Source organism: Monodon monoceros, unplaced genomic scaffold, assembly GCF_005190385.1.
Source record: "Monodon monoceros isolate NGI ecotype Baffin Bay Population unplaced genomic scaffold, NGI_Narwhal_1 Super_Scaffold_17, whole genome shotgun sequence".
In the NCBI taxonomy this organism is placed as follows: Eukaryota; Metazoa; Chordata; class Mammalia; order Artiodactyla; family Monodontidae; genus Monodon; species Monodon monoceros.
This window is the reverse complement of record NW_021703773.1, coordinates 16221940-16246096: the sequence shown is the minus strand read 5'-3', so window position 1 is coordinate 16246096 and position 24157 is coordinate 16221940. Positions and strand designations below refer to the sequence as shown.

At 34.7% G+C, this 24157-nt stretch overlaps 1 protein-coding gene across 1 annotated transcript in view; it reads right to left on the bottom strand.

The window, feature by feature from the left end:
- TUSC3 (tumor suppressor candidate 3) overlaps nucleotides 1-24157 on the bottom strand; it is a 181694-nt gene that overhangs the window by 26624 nt on the left and 130913 nt on the right. The window contains exon 7 of the mRNA XM_029226695.1: nucleotides 1667-1730. Coding sequence (XP_029082528.1) covers nucleotides 1667-1730 — 64 coding nt within the window. The remainder of the gene's footprint in view (nucleotides 1-1666; nucleotides 1731-24157) is intronic.

Below are 24157 nucleotides of genomic sequence, written 5' to 3'. Positions count from 1 at the left end.
ACTATCTTGTTAATTACACATGATTAATGGGCTCAGTGAATCACACTCCAGAAAAATTAATCCATTATGTTCCCAGTATAACCTTCAGAATTCTGATAAATACCATAGGACTATGTTTTTGTTTTGTTTGTTTTGTTTCTGGTCATCTACGCCTTTGCCAAATGTTAAAACAATCAACCAGTAAATGTTTATGTATGGTATCTATGACCAGCAAAGTTTTGAGTGAGAAAGATGGGAAAAAATACAACAGGAAAAACCAAAGCCTTTAGTGAGTGCTAGATGGTTTCTTTGTGCTAGCTATCTCATATTCCACAGAGAAGTGCCGTGTGGTTAGTTTACTAAACCTGGTTTTACAAATGAGGAAGTTTGTGAGTTTCTTGAGAATTGGGAGTGCTTTTAAGAACCTCCCACTCCTTTCCTCCACTATAATTAATACAAGTCTCAGTGTATCCTGGCACCTGATGCACTGTCCAGAACATATTATGCAAGTAAAAGAGAACTAAAGGTGGCATATACATATTTGCTAGGTGGATTAAAGAGTGCACTGTTATAGCACAACAAAGTAATAAAATACAAAGCTTTAATGCTATTAAAAGATAGTCTTTTCCACCCAGAATAAAATTTAAAACTTCAAGATGTCATGACTGACACTTATTCATGAAATCCTATAAATAATAATACAATAATATATATAAAACCTGTACAACCAGTAGACTATTAAAAACAAAACAAAACAATTCTAATCCTAGTTCTTCCTCCAACCTAAGGCAAGTCCATTAAATCTTGTGGGTTTTAGTTTTCCTAGCTATAAAATAAAGTTTTGGCCTAGGTGAGTCCTAAGAATCCTTAAAGGTTTAAATAGTTATCGTTACATCAAATACTGGAAAATTTGGTCTAGACTGCTTCATTTGAATATGAATCTCAGTAACCAGGAGAGTAATCAAATTTTATAAATGACACTATAAGGCACACTCTAAATCCCGATAATGACTCAACACTTTCAACACTAAATTTAACATACAAATATTTCCACAGGACTCACACAAATGTCAGCGTTCCCCCAAAGTACAGTCTTTTGCCCCAAAAGTAACCTTACTTCATTCTAGTAATATTTAGTTTTTAGACATGAACCTTACCTCTTTCCTATCCTGCTATCTTCTTTACCCTTCTACCTCTAAACCATAAATTGTACTGTTATCTGATTCATAACATTTAGTCTGCCATGTTCCAAAAAGATGTCGAATTATCCTAAATCTCCCTCTTCTCACTTACTATAATATTTAAGGGAACCAGTACTAAGATAATTTTTTTATCCTGCTTTTTATATCATAGGACACTTTTTTCTCCCCATTAAGATCCTAAAGGGGAAAACCATACAAACGTCACAAAAAACTCTAGCCAGAGATAATCAATGCAGAGCAAAAGCTATTCTTCATAATTCAGTAGTCAGTTAAAAAAAAAAGAGAGAAAATTACAGTCTGTTAATGATTCAGAATTTAAAAAATTACAATGCAAGAAAAAATAATCAGCATAGGAATTAGAAAATTAGTCAAATGGTAAAGTTTAAAATTTAATGTCTTGAAAGTCTTGATATTAGAAAAAAATCAATTTGATAGCATGCAGCTTTGCTTTGTCCTTTTCAGTCCATCTGTGTTTTAAAGGATACTTAGTAGCAGAATAATGTGTGACTCTGCCACGAATTGAGCCTGGCTGCTCCCATGGATGTAGCTCTATAAAACAAGACAAAGAAGCGAAAATTACAATCCGGGCAAAAGCAGATGTTGGGTAGATTTTTTTCTTTGTATTGTATGTTTTATGCCTTGAAGATAAACAATGGATGAATCTATGAATTAAGCCTTTATTTATAGTTTTTGAATAAAATAATTATTAGTTATTTTTGAATAAAATAATTATAGTTAACTAGAAATAACAGATGAAAATGTTGCTGGCTGATGTAACTGTAAACTGTAGGAAGCAACCTAACATCAGAAGTAAACTTAATATAATTTGTTAAAAGGTTTTACCACAAACACATATGCACAATGTAATGATTCTTCCAGAGTTACTGTAAAATGTACTTAATATAAGCATAAGGTACAAATTAGAGCAACTAAGTCTAATGACTCTCCATCCTTCAAAGTAAGTAGAAAATGACCTATCAAAAGTTATATGACTCTTTTCCACATTATCAAAGTTTTAAAAATAAGGAGATAGCTTTATCAATGCATTCATTTTATTAGAGAATTTCAACTGATTTTTTTCAAAATATAATTACTATAATCGTTTAACCCCATTGAGAAATGTACAGTGTCCTATACCTAGTAAGAACTCTATTAGTTGATACCAGTCAGTTATAGAAATTTGACAAAAATCTCCATCCAGGATATTTTGCTGATTCCCACAGTATTTCTGCTTTAATGGAAAGAGTATTTAACTAGGAGTCAGAAAGTTATTCCATCTTGTCCTCAACCCTGGGCATGTCACCAAATCTCTCAGATATTCAATATCCCCTCATCCAGAAAACTAGGAACTGGATTAGATGATTCCTACGATCTTGTGGAAGCATATACAGTCTTGTGTATATTGTCATCAATTCTGTCTTGGTATTTCCGTGCAAAGGCTACTCTTGATACTCTGATCTAAACTGTCTTTGTTTCCATCTCTAATTTCTCAGTCATTTGTAGTGCAGCTGCCCCATCCAAAGTTGTGTCTGGATATATTTTTAAATCACAGCTTCAAGCAAACTGACTAAAAAATAGCCGTTTCTGGTTTATTCACATTACAGCTTCTGAGGAATCCTATTATGTGTGTTTTCTTTTTATTCTATTAAATATTTACCAATCAATGACAGTAGTGTAGCAAGACAAATAAAATACTATAAGCCATGTGCTTGACATTACTTCATCTGATTAGAAACTAAGATCTTCAGAACTAAGAAATGAAGGTTTTATTATTCTAATAACTGTAACAGCATAGATAATAACAAATACAACGATACCAAGTGCTAATAACAACTACCATTTATCAAGCACTCATTGTGTTTAACACAAGCTCTACATGCAATATCATTTAATTCTAATAACTGTAACAAAGTAGGTATGCTTTGGCATAAGTTCCTTACAAGAAAAAAAAAAAAGTGCTCACACCAATCCCAGAGAGATGTGATTCTGAATTCTGATCACTGAAAAAAATGTAACTTATTTAAAAAGAAGCATTTATGACACCAAGAAAATGGCAAATGAAGACTAAGGTTTGATAATGCCTGCTGTCACCCAAATGACAGTTTCAGTTCAAGGTCAAATCCACAAAAGCACTTTTGGTCCCTTCTTTCATTTTTAAAGTACATGATTACAGAATGAACCAAGAGCTTGTCAACAGCTAAAGGAAATGCTGTTGTGATTATAATTTACCATCTACATGAATTCTTTCTGTCCAGTCTTTTCATGCAGTTTGACTCAAATTAGTTATGAAATTTTATTTGCTCATTTTCTTTCCCCCTTCTTGCATACGTCATGAAAAATTACCTGTGTGAATCCTTTCAGCTTTTTTCAGTCCCTTATTTACTATCTCCCAGTACAAGAAGAGCAGACACTTGAAATTTAAGAAAATATTTAAGTGATAATCTCTCACTCGGCTAGCATATGACTCTCATTCTTTGCAACAGAAGTACTGCAATAGCAAAAAGAAGAAAACATGATGATTTATTATCAACATAAAATCAGAATGTAGGATGAAAATCCTGTATTTTCTTTGGCAACACTTCCAAGAAGTCCAAAGAGTTCCCTCATTGCTCTTAAATAAACTTATGTCTTTAAGTTTAAGTAATTAATTCTCATCCCTCCCACACACACAAAAAAAAACACTTCTAAATAACAAATGGGTTAAAGAAGAAATCTCAAGAGACATTTAAAAATATTTCGACTAAATGAAAATGAAAAACAACTTATCAAAATTGTGGAATGTAATGAAAACAGTGCTTGGGGGATATTCATAGCATTGAATGCATATATTAGAAAAGAAGAAAGAGCTGAAATCAGTAATCTAAGTTTCCACCCATAGAATGTACACCAGCAAGAGTGAACTCTAAGGTAAACTATACACTTTGTGTGCTTATGATGTGTCAGTGTAGGTTTGTCCTTGGTAAAAAAACAAACAAACAAACAAAAAAACAAAACCATTTTGGTGAGTGATATTGATAATGGGAGAGACTATAAATGTGTGAGGTCAGGGGATATATAAGCAATCTCAGTACCTTCCTCTCAATTTTGTTGTAAACCTAAAACTGATCTTAAAAACATAAAGTCTTTTTAAAAAGAAAGAAAAAAAAAGTTAATCTTGCCTATTTAAGATTTGCCAGTAGAAGAGCCACTGCTTTCCTGATCAAAGCCTATAGACAATGGGGGATCCGTTTTCTATATATGATAGAATCAATCCTTTTTTTTTTTTTAACCATGTAACTCTAAATAAAGAAGATACTATTTTAAGATATATTAGTTAGTAGGAATGCAGTAATGACACCCTAGGCCTGAATCTCCTTGGTATGCCCAGGTACCCAGAACTAAAATGAAATCATCTTTATTATTTCCTTCTCAGTTTCTTTCTGAGAACACTAACATCCAGGAAGAGATTCTTTTGAACTATTAAGATATACTATCTTATTTATTTAGTGTTAAATTTAATAGAAGTACTTAAAGGCATTCTGTGATCTTCCCACTGTATGACACTATAATCCTGCTTAAGATGGAACCAATTACTTGAGTCTTATAGTAAAAACAAAGTGTGAGAGCAGGCAGGTAGGCAGATGGGCAGGCAGGTGGGCTTCTGCTGGCAAATGGAAGTATCCGGGTCACCTGCTGGTGCACAAAACGAGTGGAAATCCCGAGGTACTTAGCACTCTGACATCCTAATAAAAGATTTCTCCATTTCTTGACAGTTACATATTCCTAGCCCTTTCCTTAGGGGTCCTCTTTTTATTCATCAAACTACATAAACTTCTCTGAGGTAGCACTAGTTCTTGCTAGGCTGCTACACCAAATGGCAGATGTGATATAGATCATACAATAGCTAGGCGAAGTCCTCCTGGATTTACCTAAGAGATATAAATAGGTATTATCTATATCCTGGTGGCCAAGAATGCCACTGTGTTTGATTTCGCCAGGCTAGGAAGGGTATGATTGGTCTTAATCAAACCCTTCTCTACAAAAAGTTGTCAGCCCTGCTAGTACAGTGAAGAAATGGCTGTCTTTATGAGCTTGACCTGAATTACAGTGCCAATAAGACTGGTAGTTCACATATTGTAAAGGGGGGAGGGGAGGGGGAGAAAAAGTAACAAAACAGAACACCAAGAACAAAAAGCTCCAATCGATACTAAGGAAATCCTCAGCAGAATATGCTGAAATAGTTCATTATAATTGGCCCTCCCTAGAAGGTCAGCCAATGAGAACACAGAGTGCAGAGCTGGAAGACTCTGCAGATACTACAAAACAACCCTAAGCCCCAGACACTAGTAAGACAGCTACTGGGGATAAACTATGTTTGGAGAAGCACCTTTTCTTTTTGAACAAAACTGATAATATGACTGATGAGAGAGCTTCTCATATTCACTGTGCTTTCAAAATGTTGAGAGGTAAAAAATGTGACAACGCAGTAAGACTAAGTTTCTTCCAAGTGTACGGCAAAAACTTAAAAGGCCCTATGACTCAGCTTCTAAGCAATTTTAGTAATTAATATTTTCCTGAGAACACATTTCTAGCCTTATTATAGATTTTCTTTTATTCACTAATGAAAGAAAATTTGAAATGCACAGTATAATTACTCATAGAATTTTTTTGGTAACTAAAGTAGTAAGTTCAAAATGAAAAGTTATGTTATATTCTTCATTTAAAATCCAACAGAACAGCTTTTGATGTGAGATGAACTGAATATGTAAATCTACAATGCAAAAGTTTTGGTAACTCTGTCATATCAGATATATATGAAAAGTATAATTTAAAAAAAAATATGTGGGCTTTTTTCCTTTTTATCTTTGGGAAAAAAATCAACCATCAAGGAACATTACTATTCTCATGTCATTATTGTAAATGTAATCTAAAATTCAAGAACAACAATAACAAAACAACTAATGTAGCTTAAAATTTACATGATTCTATGTTAAAAATAAAATCACTCATTTCATATCACTGAATATTTTGCATCATCTGTGATTGGTGTAAGAAATGCATCAGGAACAGAGTTTCTCTTTTGCCCTATTCTAGCTTTGCAAATAAATGTTTTTCCCCAGGAAAGCCATTTAACCTCTCTTTAATTCATTTCCCTGGTACAGATCATTTTTTGTTACTTATGGGGCTACTAGGTGATAAAAAGATGGTATTATCAAGAAAAATCTATAAAATGCATTTAAACAAAAAATAAACAAGAAAAGGACCACTGTCTTTTGAAGCATAGTCTCTTATATTTTTCCTCTTTTTTGGCTTATCTGTGAAAATGGACATTCACATTTTCACTCTTAGTGCTCACATGATAATCTTTGATAATCCTATATATGGAAGCATCTTCACATGGATGAAAGTACCCTGGGTGGCTAGGCAATTTTTCCTTAATTATGAATCTTTTAGCATATCTATTAGATCATCCTTTGATCACTGTTTGTACTTGGTACTTTTTCCTGTCACTGCCTCACTGATTGAAACATGAGTAAAACACTGCTCAGTCTGGGTCCCAGTCATGCTGGACTACCTGCTATGACAGTTTTTCTAGTCCAATTCTTCGGATAGCTTTAGTCCTTGAAACTTCTCTTATATTGTCTTAAGAATGATACTCGCTCTAAAGTTCACCTAATGCCAACTGCTTTAAAAGTCCAGTGTCATCCATTTTCTCCGAATGTCCAGGATCACTGCATTCTGATGAGCAAGCCTGGAAAATCTCTGCCTCTATGTCTTTGACATCAGAGACTTTATCTTGACATTTGATGTGAAATATAGCACAATGGTATGATAAATGAAACCTGTCTAAAAAATGAAAATGATGCTGATAAGGATTCAGAGATTAGATCCATATAACACTGTTGACAGTACCACGGCTCTGCAGGCCTTGAGATTGGCTTTAACTAATGATGGATGCAACTGGTTGAGCCTGCTCATCTGGCAAATGAGACATCAAATTCTTGGTGTGATTCCCTATTTCTTTAAGCTTAATATTTCAAGGCTTCAGAGTAATGGCATTCATCTGTATATTTAATCATTGTATACTAACAATGTGAATCCAGGTATATGAGAAGTATTTTGCATGTAGAGGCTAATATACAACTTCTGGTTCTTCCATAAAAACTTTATAGCACCAAACACAGCGATCATCTTCAACAGAAGTACCACAGTGATGGCTGGGAACTCTGGCTAGAAACCAGGCTGCTAGCGGTGTGAGATGGGGCGTGTTACTTAACCGACCTGTGGTTCAGTTTCCGTATCAGTAAAGCAAGGATGCTGTAATAATTTAAAGCTTTAGAAAAGTATGACATGAAGTAAGCCTTCATTAAGTGTTGGCTGTTGTTATATTTATTTATTCAACTGGTATTTATTGAATGTCTAATATGTGATAGGTACGTTTTTAGGCACTTGAGATAAGAGTGAACAGAGCAAATATCCCTGGCCTCATGGGGTTTACAGTCTAGTGTTTGTGCACACGTGTGTGTTGGGGAGAGAGCCAGAGAAAGACAAAAAAACAACATAAGTACATAATACACATATGTATATATAAATAATATAAAATTAATTGTATACAGTATTAGCGATAGTGATTTTGAGGGAAGCACACACCAGGCAAAGGGAAATCATGGCTGGCGCAAAGGCCTTAAGGTAGAAATGTGTTCAGGGACCAGAAAGGTCAGTGTATTGGTGAGGCCTTAGATTTTACTCTGAGTCACATGGGAAGCCTTAATAGGTAAGTTTTGAGCAGAAGAGTAATGTGAGCTATGCTGAGAATAGAGTATAATGGAGCAAGGATAAAAGCAAAGAGATGAGATGGAGGTTACTACAGTAATCCAGACAGAAGATGCTGGTAGTGTAAAGCAGGTTGATGGTAGGTGATAACAAGTGATCTGACCCTGGATATATTTTGAAGGAAGAACAACAGCATTTCTTGTTTGCTGTGTGTTCTTACGCAAAAGGAGATCAAAACTTTATAACAGATATAATGTATAGTAAAAATTTAGTTATTTCAAAGTTCAAATTCATAGTAAATATATATATTCCAGTATTTATACTAATATATAGAACATTTACATTCAATTGGTAATACATGAATCTAAAACAAAATCTAGGTATTCATGGGTTTATTAAAATAAAGAGGTCATTAAAAATGGTAACATGTACTTTAATTAGTAAGGACTCTATAATTGAAATATAGAAAAGTTACATTATTTGTCCATGACGTTCTATTCTCTTTTCACATTTTCTCCTTTGGATGATTCATACTCTTAAATTCAATAGCTCTTTTGTATGAAAGACTCCTTCTCAGACAGGTCTATAGTGTCACATTTTATGGAGTAACTACTAATTGGATATATCTACTTGAATATCCCACTTGAATGTCCTAACACTCTAAAACCAAAATTTTTTCAAACAAATGTCAGTATTCTCCACACAAAATAATTTATCTTTGCCAGACTTGCTAGACTTCTATGCTCCTGTCAATAATGCAACCATTCTTCTAATGACCAAGTTTCAACTTTAGCATTTATGTCTGCATCAATCATAGAGCCAGTGAACACTTCCTATTCTACATTTGCCATTTTTCTGTTACCTTGACACAACTGATTGTGTCTGAATGTTTATTATATCATGCTTGGATTACAGATGCTCTAATCTTTACACTCCAATCTCTCACTTCTAGCTAAATCTTCAAAAATCACCACTTTCATCAGTCTACTGCCCACAAAGCTTTGAAAATTTAAAATTGCTTAGAGGCCAAAGCCCTTGGCAATTAAGTCAAACACTTTTGAATCAACCAATTAAGAAATCAAGCCAGCAACTGTCTACTCAGTACTTAAAAGAGATACTGTATTCCATAAAATGAGAAAACAAGTAAATATAAAACGTGGTGTTTTTGCTCAAAAGGAAACACAGTAACATTTGCATAAAGAGATCTCTAACCATATAGATAAAATGAGGGCAGTGTACTTAAAACACTCTAGAATTAGTAGACCAAGATTTTGAGTCTGGGCTTGAGTTGCCTCCTTTGTAAATGGGGATAATAATAGAATCTTTCTTAGTGAGGACTGCTATAGGATTGAACAGATCAGAAGTTAATAAAATTAGCTACTAAATTACATGGTATTTAGTAAGGACTATAATTTTGGCTATCAGTTTAGCTATGTGTTCAGTGAATTCTAGAGAAATATAAAAGGTGAAAATTACTGTAGGGTGAAATGGAAGGAAAAGACTCCAAAGATGGTTAACTGTAAACAGGGTATTTCGATGGAGATTATGTTGAGGTAAATTAGGAACACTGGGAGAGGATTTTAATCAGGTAGACTGTGACAAGGAAATTAACAGAGGATGGGAAGGAGTTTAATCTTACTGGGAAGGGGTATGGAGGTAGACATGATTGGGATGCCACATTAAGTCCATTTATTCTCACACTATATCTATTAAAAAAGATTACACCTCAGTGAAAAAAAAAATTATGGCCCCCAAACATCCTATCCTCATTTTCACCTCTATATGGGTTCTTAAGGCTGTTCCATTTTTTTTTTCCCTGACCCATATCAAGAAATGATCTTTATTCTTACTGGATAACCAAAATTCAGCGTGATTTAATGCCAACTCAAATTCTACCTCTTGTAATAAAATTTAATAATTAATTAATAAACAGTTAATGCTCGTAAACTATTATAATACTTACTGTCTATAACATTTAATCTGTATCTTAATCACATATGGATTTAGAATGTTAGGATTCTGGACTTAAAACTCACATGAATAACACTGTATCAGGAAAAAGGATATATCATTTATAGAATACAGAATATTTATTTTTAAAAAAGAGAACAGGCTTCAAACACTTGCTTCTACATATTTTAAAGCAATTTAAATACAAAACGTATTTAAACCCTAAAGTGAAATGTAAAATGATTTTAGAACTCTGTATATGTAGTGTAATTCAGGAATTTTTAAAAAATCTAGAGCATCTATTAATAACTCCATATTTTTTAACATCTTAGATGAAGCTAACATATGAAGTTAAATTCCTCAAAATAGCATAAAGAACAGTTAAACTCTGGACATTTTATATATAAATCTTAGAGAAAAAGTGATGCTTTAAACAGCTATGTAGCATGAATGTTATTTAAAATTAATAAAATCAGAGTTTACTCTTTTCAGATTGAGACTGAGCTCATTAATGATTTTATTTTTAGTAAGCAGTTTTTTGCCAATAAAATTTTTAACAAGTAAATATTGATATTTGGTGGCTATCAGTATGTACTATAAGCATATAATTTAAAAAATCATATTTCTCCAGATATTTCAAAAGTGTATTCCATCATTAGTAATTAATGTATTACAAATGTACTTGTGTATTAGTATTACAAGGGAGTATTTGTATACACTTAATGAATTTTTTACATATAAATTGGTTTTGTTGTATATAATTCCATTTTAAAAACATTGGCTTTTTCTTTATAGATTTAAAAAATCTTACATGAGAGCTTGCAAATATCAAAATGTGAACTTACCTTCACATATTGAGTGTTTGTGACACTATAAATATATACATTATGTAAAGACTAAAGCTTCTTCTAACTGTGCTTTCTCTCTTTTTTTTAAAACTGGCTAATTCATAAGAAACTCTTCAGATTTGTTCTTAATCAGAAATACACAATAGGGGGAAAAAGGCACTCACAAATTTTGTATTTGGATATTTAAGGCCAGTCAAAACTCATCTTATAGATTTAAGACTTTTGCACTTTTCTGTCAATTCTAAAGAGGTATATTTTCAAAGAAACATTATCTGGAAAAAACAAGCAGAAACAAATGAGAGTCTTTCCATCGTATCTGTAATAAAATTCTTCCATGAGTTTTTCACTTATAATCAGGAAGTACTTTTTTTCAAAAACAGCCAGCACTGCTGGGAGAAATTTGAAATGACTTTTTACAAACACAAATTATACACACACACACACACACACACACACACACACACACATATATATTTTTTGTACAAGTGGACATGTGTGGAAAAGCTTAGAAAAGCAACTGGAAAGATCTGCACAAAATTGTAAACCACTGTTAACTGTGGAACAAATTTTACAAGTTGAGAGAGGAGTATTAAAAAAGGAGGCTTACATATTTTCTTTTACATAGTTCTGTATTATTTGAATCTTTTACAACGTTTACAAAAATATTTGTGGATTATTTGGGGAACAATATGTTCTTTTAAAGAAAGGCAACATTTTTACTCTTGTCATCAAGTAGTTTATAATATTCTAGAACAGTAAGAATTGCTTGCAAATGCTGTGGAAATGTCCATCTGATTTAACAATGTGGAAAGCCCTGGTGAACTTGGTGTGATTTTGAGGGGAGTGATGGGTGTACAGGAGCCAGACAGAAGGATGCTGGGAGTGACCAGAAACGAAGTGAGTTCATGGGCACAGACAACCTAAGAGAATAGAAGAAACTGAATTCAATGATACTAATTTCAAGTTTGAGAGCTTGGTTTTGGGAAACGTTACAAGTTTTGATGAGGTTTCAAGTAAACAGTTCCCAAATGAGCAGTTTAAGTGGAATGAATAGGTAGGTTATAGATTTAAAGAGAAAAACATGATCATATGAGGCCAGTGTGCTAAAAGAATCGACAGCGTAGGTGTTCTGAACAAAGGGACTGAAAAAAAAAATTATCATGTCTGAAGGCAGAAGAATGAATTAGATAACCTCTGAAGTCTTTTAAGACCCTCTAATCTTACTTTTCAATGAAGTTACTACGTGGTTGTCTTCTATATTGTAAAAAGTATTTTCCAAAAAGAATATCAATGACACAAAGAATATTCAATCCTAAGAAATAAAAATATAACATCATTTACATAAGTGCTACAAACCAACTTACTGGGATTTTTTTCCTCTTGAAAATATTAAAAAAAATCAAGGGCTGCACAGTTCTAATTTATCCTACTTAATTGGAATTAATATATCATCTGGTGGCTATTGCAATGTTTTTTTTTTTTAACAAATCAAAACAACACGTATTCATAAAGTTAGTTTCTTATTTATGGTTTCCTTTCAGTTCCTAAAAATATAGTGAAAACCTGACTATCAAACTGGGGGGAGAAGGAAGGTATAAATTTAAAAACAAATTCTCAAATAGAATAACTCTGTCAAGTAAAACTTCAAAAGCAGAAAACCTACTCAGTAAAAGATAAAATATATTGGCAATTAGCATCATCTTCAGGGATATAAACAATCAAGGTACTATTGTCCACTTAAAGATATTTTCTTGAACAAACTAAACAAAACTCAGTCAAAACTGTTTACAGCTTTAATCTGCTTAGTAAACCAGGTCTGCACCATACAGTAGTGTACTTATTTAAAGATAATGTTAAATGATCACAAACTCTAAAATTGAGTCCTGTTTTTAGTGAAGTATAGTTGACTTACAATACTGTGTTAGTTTCAGGTATACAGCATAACGATTCAGGGTTTTTGCAGATTATATTCCATTATAGGTTATTAAAAGATATTGGGTATAATTCCTTGTGCTATACAGTAAATCCTTGTTGCTTATCTATTTTATGTAGTTTGTATATATGAATTCCATATATATTGAGCCCTTAATTAATGCTTAAAGCAATTAAAAATATATGTACCTTTCTTTTCTTTAAAATGTAGTAAGCTATTTTATAAGATAACCTTTTCGTTCAGAAAAAAATAAATTATCAATGGCAAAATGCTTTGAAATTTTTATCCTTTCAATCTTCCAAATAAGGTTTGAGAAAAAAAAAAAAAAGCAGAATCTTCTATGCCTAGTGGACTAATTCTGGAACCCTACAATAGAAGGGGGAGACTCCCAAAATATGATCTTAGGGCTTAAGGAGTTCAACACCGAGGAGAAACTTGCAAGAATTCTTCAGAAGAAAATTTTTATGAATTTTTATTATGAAGGGGATAGCTGGTACGGAGGGAAGATGACAAGAAAACAAAGGGAGGGAGAAGAAAAAGGAGGAAGTACCTTGGGGAATAATGCTTGTTACATCTGCATGACCAGGAGCAGGCCTGGACTGAGGCAGAAGTTCTGAAACTTCCTGTACATAAAACACAGGAAACCCTTGACGGGTGGATTGAGGTGGATTAACTAGTGAATAAGTGGAACAGCTTCTGGAATGCAGGCTACACTATATTTCCTGATCTGGTGCTGGTTATGTAGGTGTGTTCTCTTCATGAAAATTAAGCCACACACTTATGATCTGTGCACTTCCTTAAATTTATGTAATGTTTCTATTTAAAAAATCTCAGATGAACAAATAAGTAAATAAATTGGGAATCTTGCTACAAGGTACATTTCTGGATACCATTTTCTGGAATCTGCATTTTAACAAGTACCCTGGGGGTCTACGCAGCCATTCCAGCACATAACTGGAAAAACAATAGCTGAGAGGTTCAAAAGTAATTTCTTCATCCTCTCAGCAACTGCTTTCTCCAGCCACAGGCATTTCTGGGTATTCAACAAACCTGCTGATTTGAAACCCTTCTACTCTAGTTGGCCAGGAAGCAGCTGGATTACTGACTATAGACTTGAGGTCAGAACTCATTTCCATCCTTACTCTTTACTTATCTAGGCTTAAGATGCACCTGGCCCTGTACTAGATACCACAAAAATGAGAAAATCATAGTTTCTGCCTTCAAGAAGTTTATAATCTAGTTTAAATAACTATACATTACCTAACATACAAAACAAGCAAAAAATTAAGTGGCATAAGTAGCAGCAAACAAAGCACTATAAAAGTAAGAGGAAGGATGGAGAAGCAAACAAGTCCTCTTGGAAGATGGCATCAAAACTAGATAAAACCTAAAGTAAAATGTCCACAGACAAGAGAAAAAAGAGGAAATGCTCCTGAAAGGGCAGGTGGGGAGCACTATGGTAAGGACAGCGTGGACTGGATATGGGCTACTGGGAAGAAAGTAGTTAAAGTTGAGGCTAGAAATGCAGGCAGTCCCTACCTTTAGAGGGGTCTTGGATAAAATGCAGAAATAACTATGCCTAATTTTAATTTTATAGGAATAAGAAGGTCACAGAGGACTTTTGAACAGGAAGGAGACGTGATTGTAAGTCACTTCAGGAAGCTGAATCCGCAAGCCAGATTTAACGTACCGCAACAAGATGAAGGTAAATCAACATGCTGTATCACGGTGACTGTAAATCAAGGCTACACAGAGAGATCTAGGTTCTCTTTCTGCTCTACTTGATCAAGCCGCTTAACCTCTCTGAGTCAGTTTCCACTTGTAATTAGGGGATAATAGTGACTACTTCATATAAGGGTACTGTATACACTGAAGGAGGTAACATGTAAAGTTCCTAACATTAGAGGTAGTTCGTCATTGTGGTCCTCGTCGTCATCCACTTTTTCACATCACTCAAGTTTTTCCTGTGCTCTTAGATATGGTATTTTTAGATGGCTCACATGAGTTTGCCTGGAGCTAAATTCTGATGAGGAAAATAAAGGGTAAGGTGGAAGGGGGTAAAGTGAAGAAGGTATAAAAATACATGCAAGAAGTTCAGTATGCCAAAGAACTAAGATATATGTGAAATAGCCAAAAATACAACTTTTCTAGTAGTACTTGTTCTCATCCTCTCATACTTGGATTTGGGTAAAAGCTTCCAGATTGGCTTTGATCCCTCTAATAAAATAACAGCACTGTACATGGCTGTCAAGATAATACAACTAAAAGAAAACGTGTTTTCCCCCCCCCCCCCCCCCCCCCCCCAGTGGTAACCAATCTGCCTACCTGATGTTCCAAGACAGCTTATGTTGGTTTTACATATCCTAGATTTTTACGTATGCCTTTCCAAATTTAACACAGTCTAGTATTTGGTTGCCCTCTCTTTTCTAGTCAGGCTATCCATCCTCTTTTGAACCAACTTAAATATGACTTACCAAATCTAAATTCAGTACCACTTTCTTTTTTTTTAAATTTTTATTTATTTATTTATACAGCAGGTTCTTATTAGTCATCTATTTTATACATATTAGTGTATATATGTCAATCCCAATCTCCCAATTCATCCCCCCCCAGTATCACTTTCTAAATGAGGCTTCTTATAGCACTCAACATGACATAGATCCTTTTCTAATCTTAAACTCTGTAGTATGTTTAAGTCAGAATTACTAAGTTTATACCTGATTATATGTTGATTTGAATTATTTTCTGCTTCACTTTTATTAGTCTCATGACTCCAAATGTCTGGTAAAGTTCTTGAAACAGGACCATGGTTGTGCATATTTATCTCCAAAATACCTAGGATAATGTTAGAAAGTGTTCCTAAAAAACTGCTGATTGGGACTTCCCTGGAGGTCCAGTGGTTGGGACTTCGCCTTCCAGTGCAGGGGTTTGGGTTTGATCCCTGGTCAGGGGGCTGGGAGCCCACATGCCTCCAGGCCAGGAAACCAAAACAGAGAGCAGAAGCAATGTTGTAACAAATTCAATAAAGACTTTAAAAATGGTCCACATCCAAAAAAAAAAAAAAAAGTTAAAAAAACCTGCTGATTGACTGCTCAATGAAATTCTCCACTTAAAAATTTAATGTTATATCTTTCCTCCCGCATGAACATTCTTAGTTATGTCATAGGCTATCAACTTGCCTCCCAAGCCAATCTCAAAATCACCCCAGTCCTGTCTTCTTAATTCTACTCATTTTACCAGGTATAAAGTTCTGTCATTACCAGTCTAGAGTCACTACCACACTTTTTGTTCAGGAACCCACCATCTGTTACCTCAGTCTTCAAACTAGTCTTCCAGCCAACAGTTTTACATATCACTTCCCCAAAAAATACAAATCTACCCCTGGCCACTCACAGGTTTCTAGCAGCCAAATGCCTACAGAAGACTGTCTAAACATCTTAGTGTAGCACACAAGGCTTTTCCAAATCTGTACCAAATCAAATTTCTTAGAATCACCTGAACAGTACTCAAAATTCACTCCATTTACTCTAAATTGATTACCCTGAGCCACCTAATAACTTTTCATGCCTCTGTGCCTTCAGGCATTTTATTATTGTACTTTGCCCACTGTAGTGGGTTGAATAGTGTCCCCACACAATTCGTGGCCACCCAGAAACTCACCACATGACCTTATTTGGAAATAGTGTCCTTGAAGATGTAATTAGCTAGGACTGGGATCGCACTGGATTAGGGTGGGCCCTAAATCCAAAAAGAGTATCCTTGTAAGAGACAGAGAAACAGAAGGAGGTGATGTGAAGGTGAAGACAGAGATTGAAGTGATGCCTCCACAAGTCATGGAAGGCCAAGACTTGCCAGGAATCACCAGAAGCAAGGAGAGTGGCATGGGATGGTTTATCTCTCAGAAACTCCAGAAGGGAACCAACTTTGCCAATATCTTGGTTGCAGACTTTTGGTCTCCTTAACTGTGAGAGAACAAATTTCTGTTGTTTTAAGCTACCCAGTTTGTTGTACTTTGTTATGGCAGTTCTAGAAAATGAATTCACTCAGTTATCCACTTGTTGAAATCCTACTTTAAACTTAAAAGATCTGGGCTCTTTCATTTCTCTCTCCTCATCTCCTATAGATTCATCCAAGCAGTACGCTGTTGCTCCATCTTTGCTCCCACAGAAATATATTGAAGCTTATGTCTGTCACTGAGTTGCATGGCTGTTGTCTATTTACGTCATTTCCCCTGTGGCTCTGGGAGCATATCGAGATTGATTTCCAGTATTTAGTGGTGCTTGACATAATAGAAACTTTATGCTAACTTTAGCAACTTTATAGGTTGCTAAAAGTATAGGTTTTAAGAAGTAACGTAAGCCCTACAACTTACAAATTTTATATTGTATTCAATACTGTCATTACAATGCTTATTACAGAAGTTCAGGGTAGAAAAAGCCTAACACCTTAAACCTAATTTCAGATTTTTTAACGTGTAAATATAAAGCTTTTGAGAATAGCTTGGCAAAAGCATTTTTCAGCTGTATATGCATTTACATTAACCTATTATCTAGGTTCAGTTACTCTGTGCACACACTGTGAAAGTAGCTGAATCTCAGAAAATAACACCATCCTATATAAAATTAGGTTAGTCTGACAGACTTTTAGTGTAATAGTAAACAGTGGTGCTAAAGCTTTCAGAGACATAACCTGAAAACAAAATTAGTATGCAGAAAAAATATGGAGTCTAAAATTCACGAAATATACTTCTCTTATAGTTCACAAATGAGGATTTATAATTCATACGATTCAATGATCAGGACTAGCGTTTTTCTAGTTATCACTGTTTAACGTTTGGACGGCTGAATCAATTTCGTGACTTCATCTACGGTTTAATTTCCCAAATTTAAAAGCACAAAAGAGTGGAATAAAGAGTAGAATAAAGATGACGACAATATATGTTTCTCTAGAAGTACTTTAGTTTCATGAAATGTTGAAATGGTTGTACAGTGCAAGGGTGTTCAGAAGATGTTCATGAACAGATTTTTGCACAATCAAGGGTTCAATGTGGTTTGTGTTGCATCCACGCAAAAGGCGTAATTATTTTACTGCCAAGTTATGAAATATTTATCATTGTATTAACATCTATCATATTGCAAACCACATTTTATAATATAAGCAATGTAAAATTGCTTACACTGTAGAAACAATGGTAATAGTGATATCTTTTCTCCACTCCTGCAAACATAATTGCAGAACGGAAGCTTCTTCTACTGACATTTAAAACGCTTTTTAAGTATTCACATGATTCTGATATCTGTTTGATAAGTACAATGTCATGAAGAAAGTTTGAAGAATAATTTCTTTATAAGCTTACTTGGGAACCAGTATTTTATTACCTAATTAAATGTTTTTGTTAGAATATATATCATGAGGAATCTTTGTTCCATTTCCTGAGGAAAAAGCACCCCAAAATAGAATGCTGTTCATAAGAAATAACACTTTCTTCTTTCATTTGCTTCCTTAACTGATCTATTGATAAAATAAATGCAAAGAATAATACACTAAGTTCTAAAACGAAAATAAGCAGCAGATATACAATTATACATCAAAAGATACCATAAATATATGGTATAAGGTATATACAGGGTATCTTTTTAAAATTTTTATTTTATACTGGAGTATAGTTCATTAACAATGTTGTGTTTCAGGTGTACAGCAAAGTGATTCAATTACACATATATATGTATCCATTCTTTCACATTTTTTTCCCATTTAGGTTATTACAGAATATTGAGCAAAATTTCCTATGTTATACAGTAGGTCCTGGTTGGTTATCTATTTTAAATATAGTAGTGTGTATATGTCAATCTCAAACTCCCAATTTATCCCTCCCCATCACCTTTCCCCTTTGGTAACTGTTAACTTTTTTTTCCGAAGTCTGAGAGTCTGTTTCTGTTTTGAAAATAAGTTCATTTGTGTCTTTTTTTTTTTTTTTTAGATTCCACACATAAGCCATATCATGCTATTTGTCTTTCTCTGTCTGACTTGAAGTTCACTTAGTATGATAATCCCCTGGTCCATCCATGTTGCTGCAAATGGCATTATTTCATTCTTTTTAATGGCTGAGTAATATTCCACAGTATATATGTACCACATCTTCTTTATCCATTCCTGTCTATGGACATTTAGCGTGCTTCCATTTCTTGGCTATTGTAAACAGTGCTGCAGTGAACACTGGGGTTCATGTATCCTTTCAAACCATGGTTTTCTCCAGATATATGCCCAGGAGTAGGATTTCTGAACCATATGGTAGCTCTACTTTTAGTCTTTTAAGGAACCTCCATACTGTTCTCCATAGTGGTTGTACCAATTTACATTCCCACCAACAGTGTAGGAGGATTCCCTTTTCTCCACACGCTCTCCAGTATTTATTGTTTGTAGACATTTTGATGATGCAATTCTGACTGGTGTGGTAATATCTCATTGTAGTTTTGATTTGCATTTCTCTAGTAATTAGCAATGTTGAGCATCTTTTCCATGTGCCTTTTGGCCATCTGTATGTCTTCTTTGTAGGAATCTCTGTTTAGGTCTTCTGCCCATTTTTGAATTTTTTTTTTTTTTTTTTTTGGAGATTAATCCCTAGTCGGTCACATCATTTGCAAGTATTTGCTCCCATTCTGTGGGGTTGTCTTTTCATTTTGTTTATGGTTTCCTTTGCTGTGCAAAAGCTTTTAAGTTTAATTAGGTCCCATTTATTTATTTTTGTTTTTATTTCCATTATTCTGGGACATGGATTGAAAAAGATATTGGTGTGATTTATGTCAAAGAGTGTTCTTCCTATGTTTTCCTCTAAGAGTTTGATAGTATCTGGTCTTACATTTAGATCTTTAATCCATTTTGAGTTTACTGTTGTGTATGGTGTTAAAGAATGTAGTTTCATTTTTTTACATGTAGCTGTCCAGTTTTCCCAGCACCATTTACTGAAGAGACTGTCTTTTCTCCATTGTATAGTCTTGCCTCCTTTGTCATAGATTAATTGACCATAGATGCATGGGTTTATTTCTGGGCTTTCTATCCTGTTCCACTGATCTATATTTCTGTTTTTGTGCCAGTACCATACTGTTTTGATGAATGTAGCTTTGTAGTATGCTCTGAACTCAGGGAGTCTGATTCCTCCAACTCCGTTTTTCTTTTTTAATATTGCTTTGGCTATTCAGGGTCTTTTCTGTTTCCATTCAAATTTTAAGATTCTTTTGTTCTAGATCTGCAAAACATTGCCATTGGTAATTTGATAGGGATTGCACTGAATCTGTAGATTGCCTTGGGTAGTACAGTCATTTTGACAGTATTGATTCTTCTGATCCAAGAACATGGTATATTGTGCCATCTGTTTGCATCATCTTTGATTTCTTTCATTAGTGTCTTATAGATTTTGGAGTACAGGTCTTTTGCCTCCCTAGGTAGGTTTATTCCTAGGTATTTTATTCTTTTTGATATGATGGTAAATGGGATTGTTTCCTTAATTTCTCTTTCTGATCTTTTGTTGTTAGTGTATAGAAATGCAACAGATTTTGGTGTATTAATTTTGTATTCTGAAACTTTACTGAATTCATTGATGAGTTCTGGTAGTTTTCTGGTAGCATCTATATTTTCTGTGTGTAGTATCATGTCATCTGCAGTGACAGTTTAACTTCTTTTCCAGTTTGGATTCCTTTTATTTCTTTTTCTTCTCTGATTGCTGTAGCTAGGACTTCCAAAACTATGTTGAATAAAAGTGGCTAGAGTGGACATCCTTGTCTTGTTCCTGATCTTAGAGGAAATGCTTTCGGTTTTTCACCACTGAGAATGATGTTTGCTGTGGGTCTGTCATATATGGTCTTTATTATGTTGAAGTATGTTCCCTCTATGCCCACTTTCTGGAGAGTTTTCATAAATTGGTGTTGAATTTTGTCAAAAGCTTTTTCTGCATCTATTGAGATGATCATATGGTTTTTATTCTTTAATTTGTTAATATGGTGTATCACATTAATTGATTTGGGTATACTGAAGAATCCTTGCATCCCTGGGATAAATCCCACTTGATCATCTTGTATGATCCTTTTAATGTGTTGTTGGATTCTGTTTGCTAGTGTTTTGTTGAGGATTTTTGCATCTATGTTCATCAGTGATATTGGTCTGTAATTTTCTTTTTTTGTAGTACCTTTGTCTGGTTTTGGTATCAGCGTGATGGTGGCCTCAGAGAATGAGCTTGGGAGTGTTCCTTCCTCTGCAACTTTTTGGAAGAGTTTGAGAAGGATGGGTGTTAGCTCTTCTCTAAAAGTTGGACAGAATTCACCTGTGAAGCCATCTGGTCCTGGACTTCTGTCTACTGGAAGATTTTTAATTGCAGTTTCAATGTCATTACTTGTGATTGGTCTGTATATTTTCTATTTCTCCCTGGTTCAGTCTTGGAAGGTTGTACCTTTCTTAGAATTTGTGCATTTCTTCCAGGTTGTCCATTTTATTAGCATATAGTTGCTTGTAATAGTCTCATGATCCTTTATATTCCTATGGTGTCAGTTCTAACTTCTCCTTTATCATTTCTAATTTTATTGATTTTAGCCCTCTCCCTTTTCTTGATGAGTCTGGCTAAAGGTTTATCAATTTTGTTTATCTTTAAAAAAAAAACAGCTTTAGTTTCATTGGTCTTTTCTATTGTTTTGTCTCTTTCATTTATTTCTGCTCTGATCCTTATGATTTCTTTCCTTCTACTAACTGGATTTTCTTTGTTCTTTCTCTAGTTGCTTTAAGTGTAAGGTTAGGTTGTTTGCTTGAGATTTTTCTTATTTCCTGAGGTAAGATTGTATTGCTGTAAGTTTCCCTCTTAGAACTGCTTTTGCTGCTTCCCATAGGTTTTGGATCATTTTCATTTCTCTCTAGGTATTTTTTGATTTCCTCTGATTTCTTCAGTGATCCATTGGTTGTTTAGTAGAATACAGTTTAGCCTCCACGTGTGTGTTTTTTATAGTTTTTTTTCTTGCAGTTGACTTCTAATCTCATAGCACTGGGGTCAGAAAAAAAGCCTGATATGATTTCAATTTCCGTACATTTACTGAGGCTTGCTTTGTGGTCCAGCATGTGATCAATCCTGGAGAATGTTCCATGTGCACTTGAAAAGAATGTGTATTCTGCTTCTTTTGGATGGAATACTCTATAAATGTCAAATAAGTCCACAGGAGACCCTCCAATAGAAGCAGGTAGTTCTGGCCCAAGCTCTTATGAGGTCACTGCTTTTTCCCTTGGGTCCTGGTGCACACAAGATGTTGTGTGTGCTCTCCAAGAGTGGAGTTTCTGTTTCCCTCAGCCCTGTGAAATTCCTTCAATCAAACCCCACTGGACTTCAAAGCCAGATTCTCTGGGGGCTCCTCCTCCCATTGTCAGACCCCCCAGGCTGGGCAGCCTGATGTGGGGCTCAGAACTTTCACTCCAGTGGGAGACTGTCTGTGATATAATTATCTTCCAGTTTGTGAGTCACCCACCTGGTGGGTATCAGACTTGATTTTATCGCGATTGCGTCCCTCCTACTGTCTCGTTGTGACTTCTTTGTCTTTAGATGTAGGATATATTTTTAGTAGGTTCCAACATTTTTTGTCAATGGTTGTTTAGCAGTTAGTTGTGATTTTGGTGGGGTTTTTTGTAAGAAGAGGTGAGTTCATGTCCTTCTACTCCGCCATCTTGTCTTTATCAGCTATGTGGTATCTTTTAATAGTCATCCCTGCTGTCCTGAAAATTCAGAGGCACACTGTGTACTCCTATGCTCAGTCAGGGGAATTGAGACAATAGGCGGGTAATGCTCCTGTCTCTAGATGAGAATCCAGTTCAATTAGGTACAAAAGATAACTATTTCTGTTAGACTCAGTACTGGAATCTGGGAGAGATTCAACCATGTACAATATGAGCATCTGAAAAAAGTGTACTTAATTGTCATCTAAAATTTAAGTTAATGACATTTAAGAAAACAGATAGTAGGCAATGGAATGCCTTGAAGTTCATCTCTATTGAGTCACAGCACGGAGATTCAAGCTTTATGAGTAAGAAAGGGCATATGGAGTTTTACCTCATTATTAATAAGATGTGGAACATGACAGAGGGGATGACAGCAATAAGAGAAGCTATCATATCTAAGAAATATGACTGACTGAACATGACCCACCTGCCATCACCACTGGAGTGAAGCAATACTACACAGAAGAGGCATGAAGACCTTGTTTTTCCTAATCTGTCACACGGTCATGCTCAAGGAGGTTAGAGTGCAGTCTTCTGAGAAGGATTTATCAGAACAAGCTATCAACACTTGAAGGCAGTTTGGCAGTTCTATGATATTACCCCAAGAAACGGTTACATGAAGACTTTATTCAAAGTTTATGTAAATTAATATATATGGCAGTAGTGTTAGGTGATCAAATCTAATGTAACAAATATTCATCTTGATTTCTAAAACAAGTTTCACAAAAATGAATAAATTCTGGATTACTTTTCTACAACCATTTAAGACGACTTCTTGCTTAAATATTAATGTTTAGAATATTTAAACATTTATAGTTTGCTTTTGTTCAAAGTAAATCTTTTGTTTTTTAAAACATATTCACCACTATGAAGCTCTACTCACCATAAAAGCCAAAGAAAATATTCCAGCAATATTGCTTTTTATCATCAAAATACTGTCTCTGCCCTCCTTCTTTGGAATAATTATTTTGATGATTATGGCTCTAATCCCTGCCTCTAAGAAGTAATGCATGATTCTGAGAAAGTCATGCAACCAGGGCATTTTAAATGATCTCTGGAGGGATGGGTCATGAAAATATAAAGATGTAAATAATACACTAATGAAATAAAGCCATAAACTATGAGCTGCCAACTTGCTATGTGGCTTTGGGCAGATTATTTAATGTCTTTGGTTCCCAGATTCTTACCTAAAATTTAAATGACTGGAGTAAGGATCCTTCCCATTACAGAATTCTATGGTAAAAGAGTTAAATCACATAGGAACAAACAATGTTCATTCTCTCTATTCCTAAGCATCATAAATCTGCAAAAGAAAAAGAGAAGGATGGAGGATGAGAGGAAAAGGGACAGATTGGGATAGAGGGTGAGTGCGGTAAGAAAAAGGAAGGAGCAAAGGGGAAGAGGAAGGAAAGGAAAGGAAATGTCCTCTAGCTGGCATTCACGCCTACCTTGGTACTGTTCTTAGAGTGTTTCTGAACGAAGCCACACCATTTGTGACGGCGAAATTCTGATTGTTAGTGTCCTACACACTGCAGAACATTTTGCTTCTCTGATCCCTAGTCACTGTGAAACCAAAAATACCACCCGATACTTCCAAAGTGCACTTCTGTGTGGGGAAGGAGGACACATTTCTGCATGTGTCTTGTGGAGGACCAATATTAGAATCCACTTTATTAGTAGCCCTAAAGTGAATGAAAACCAAGAACCGGTAAAGCTGCATGGCTGTCTTTTCAAAAAGAGTGATT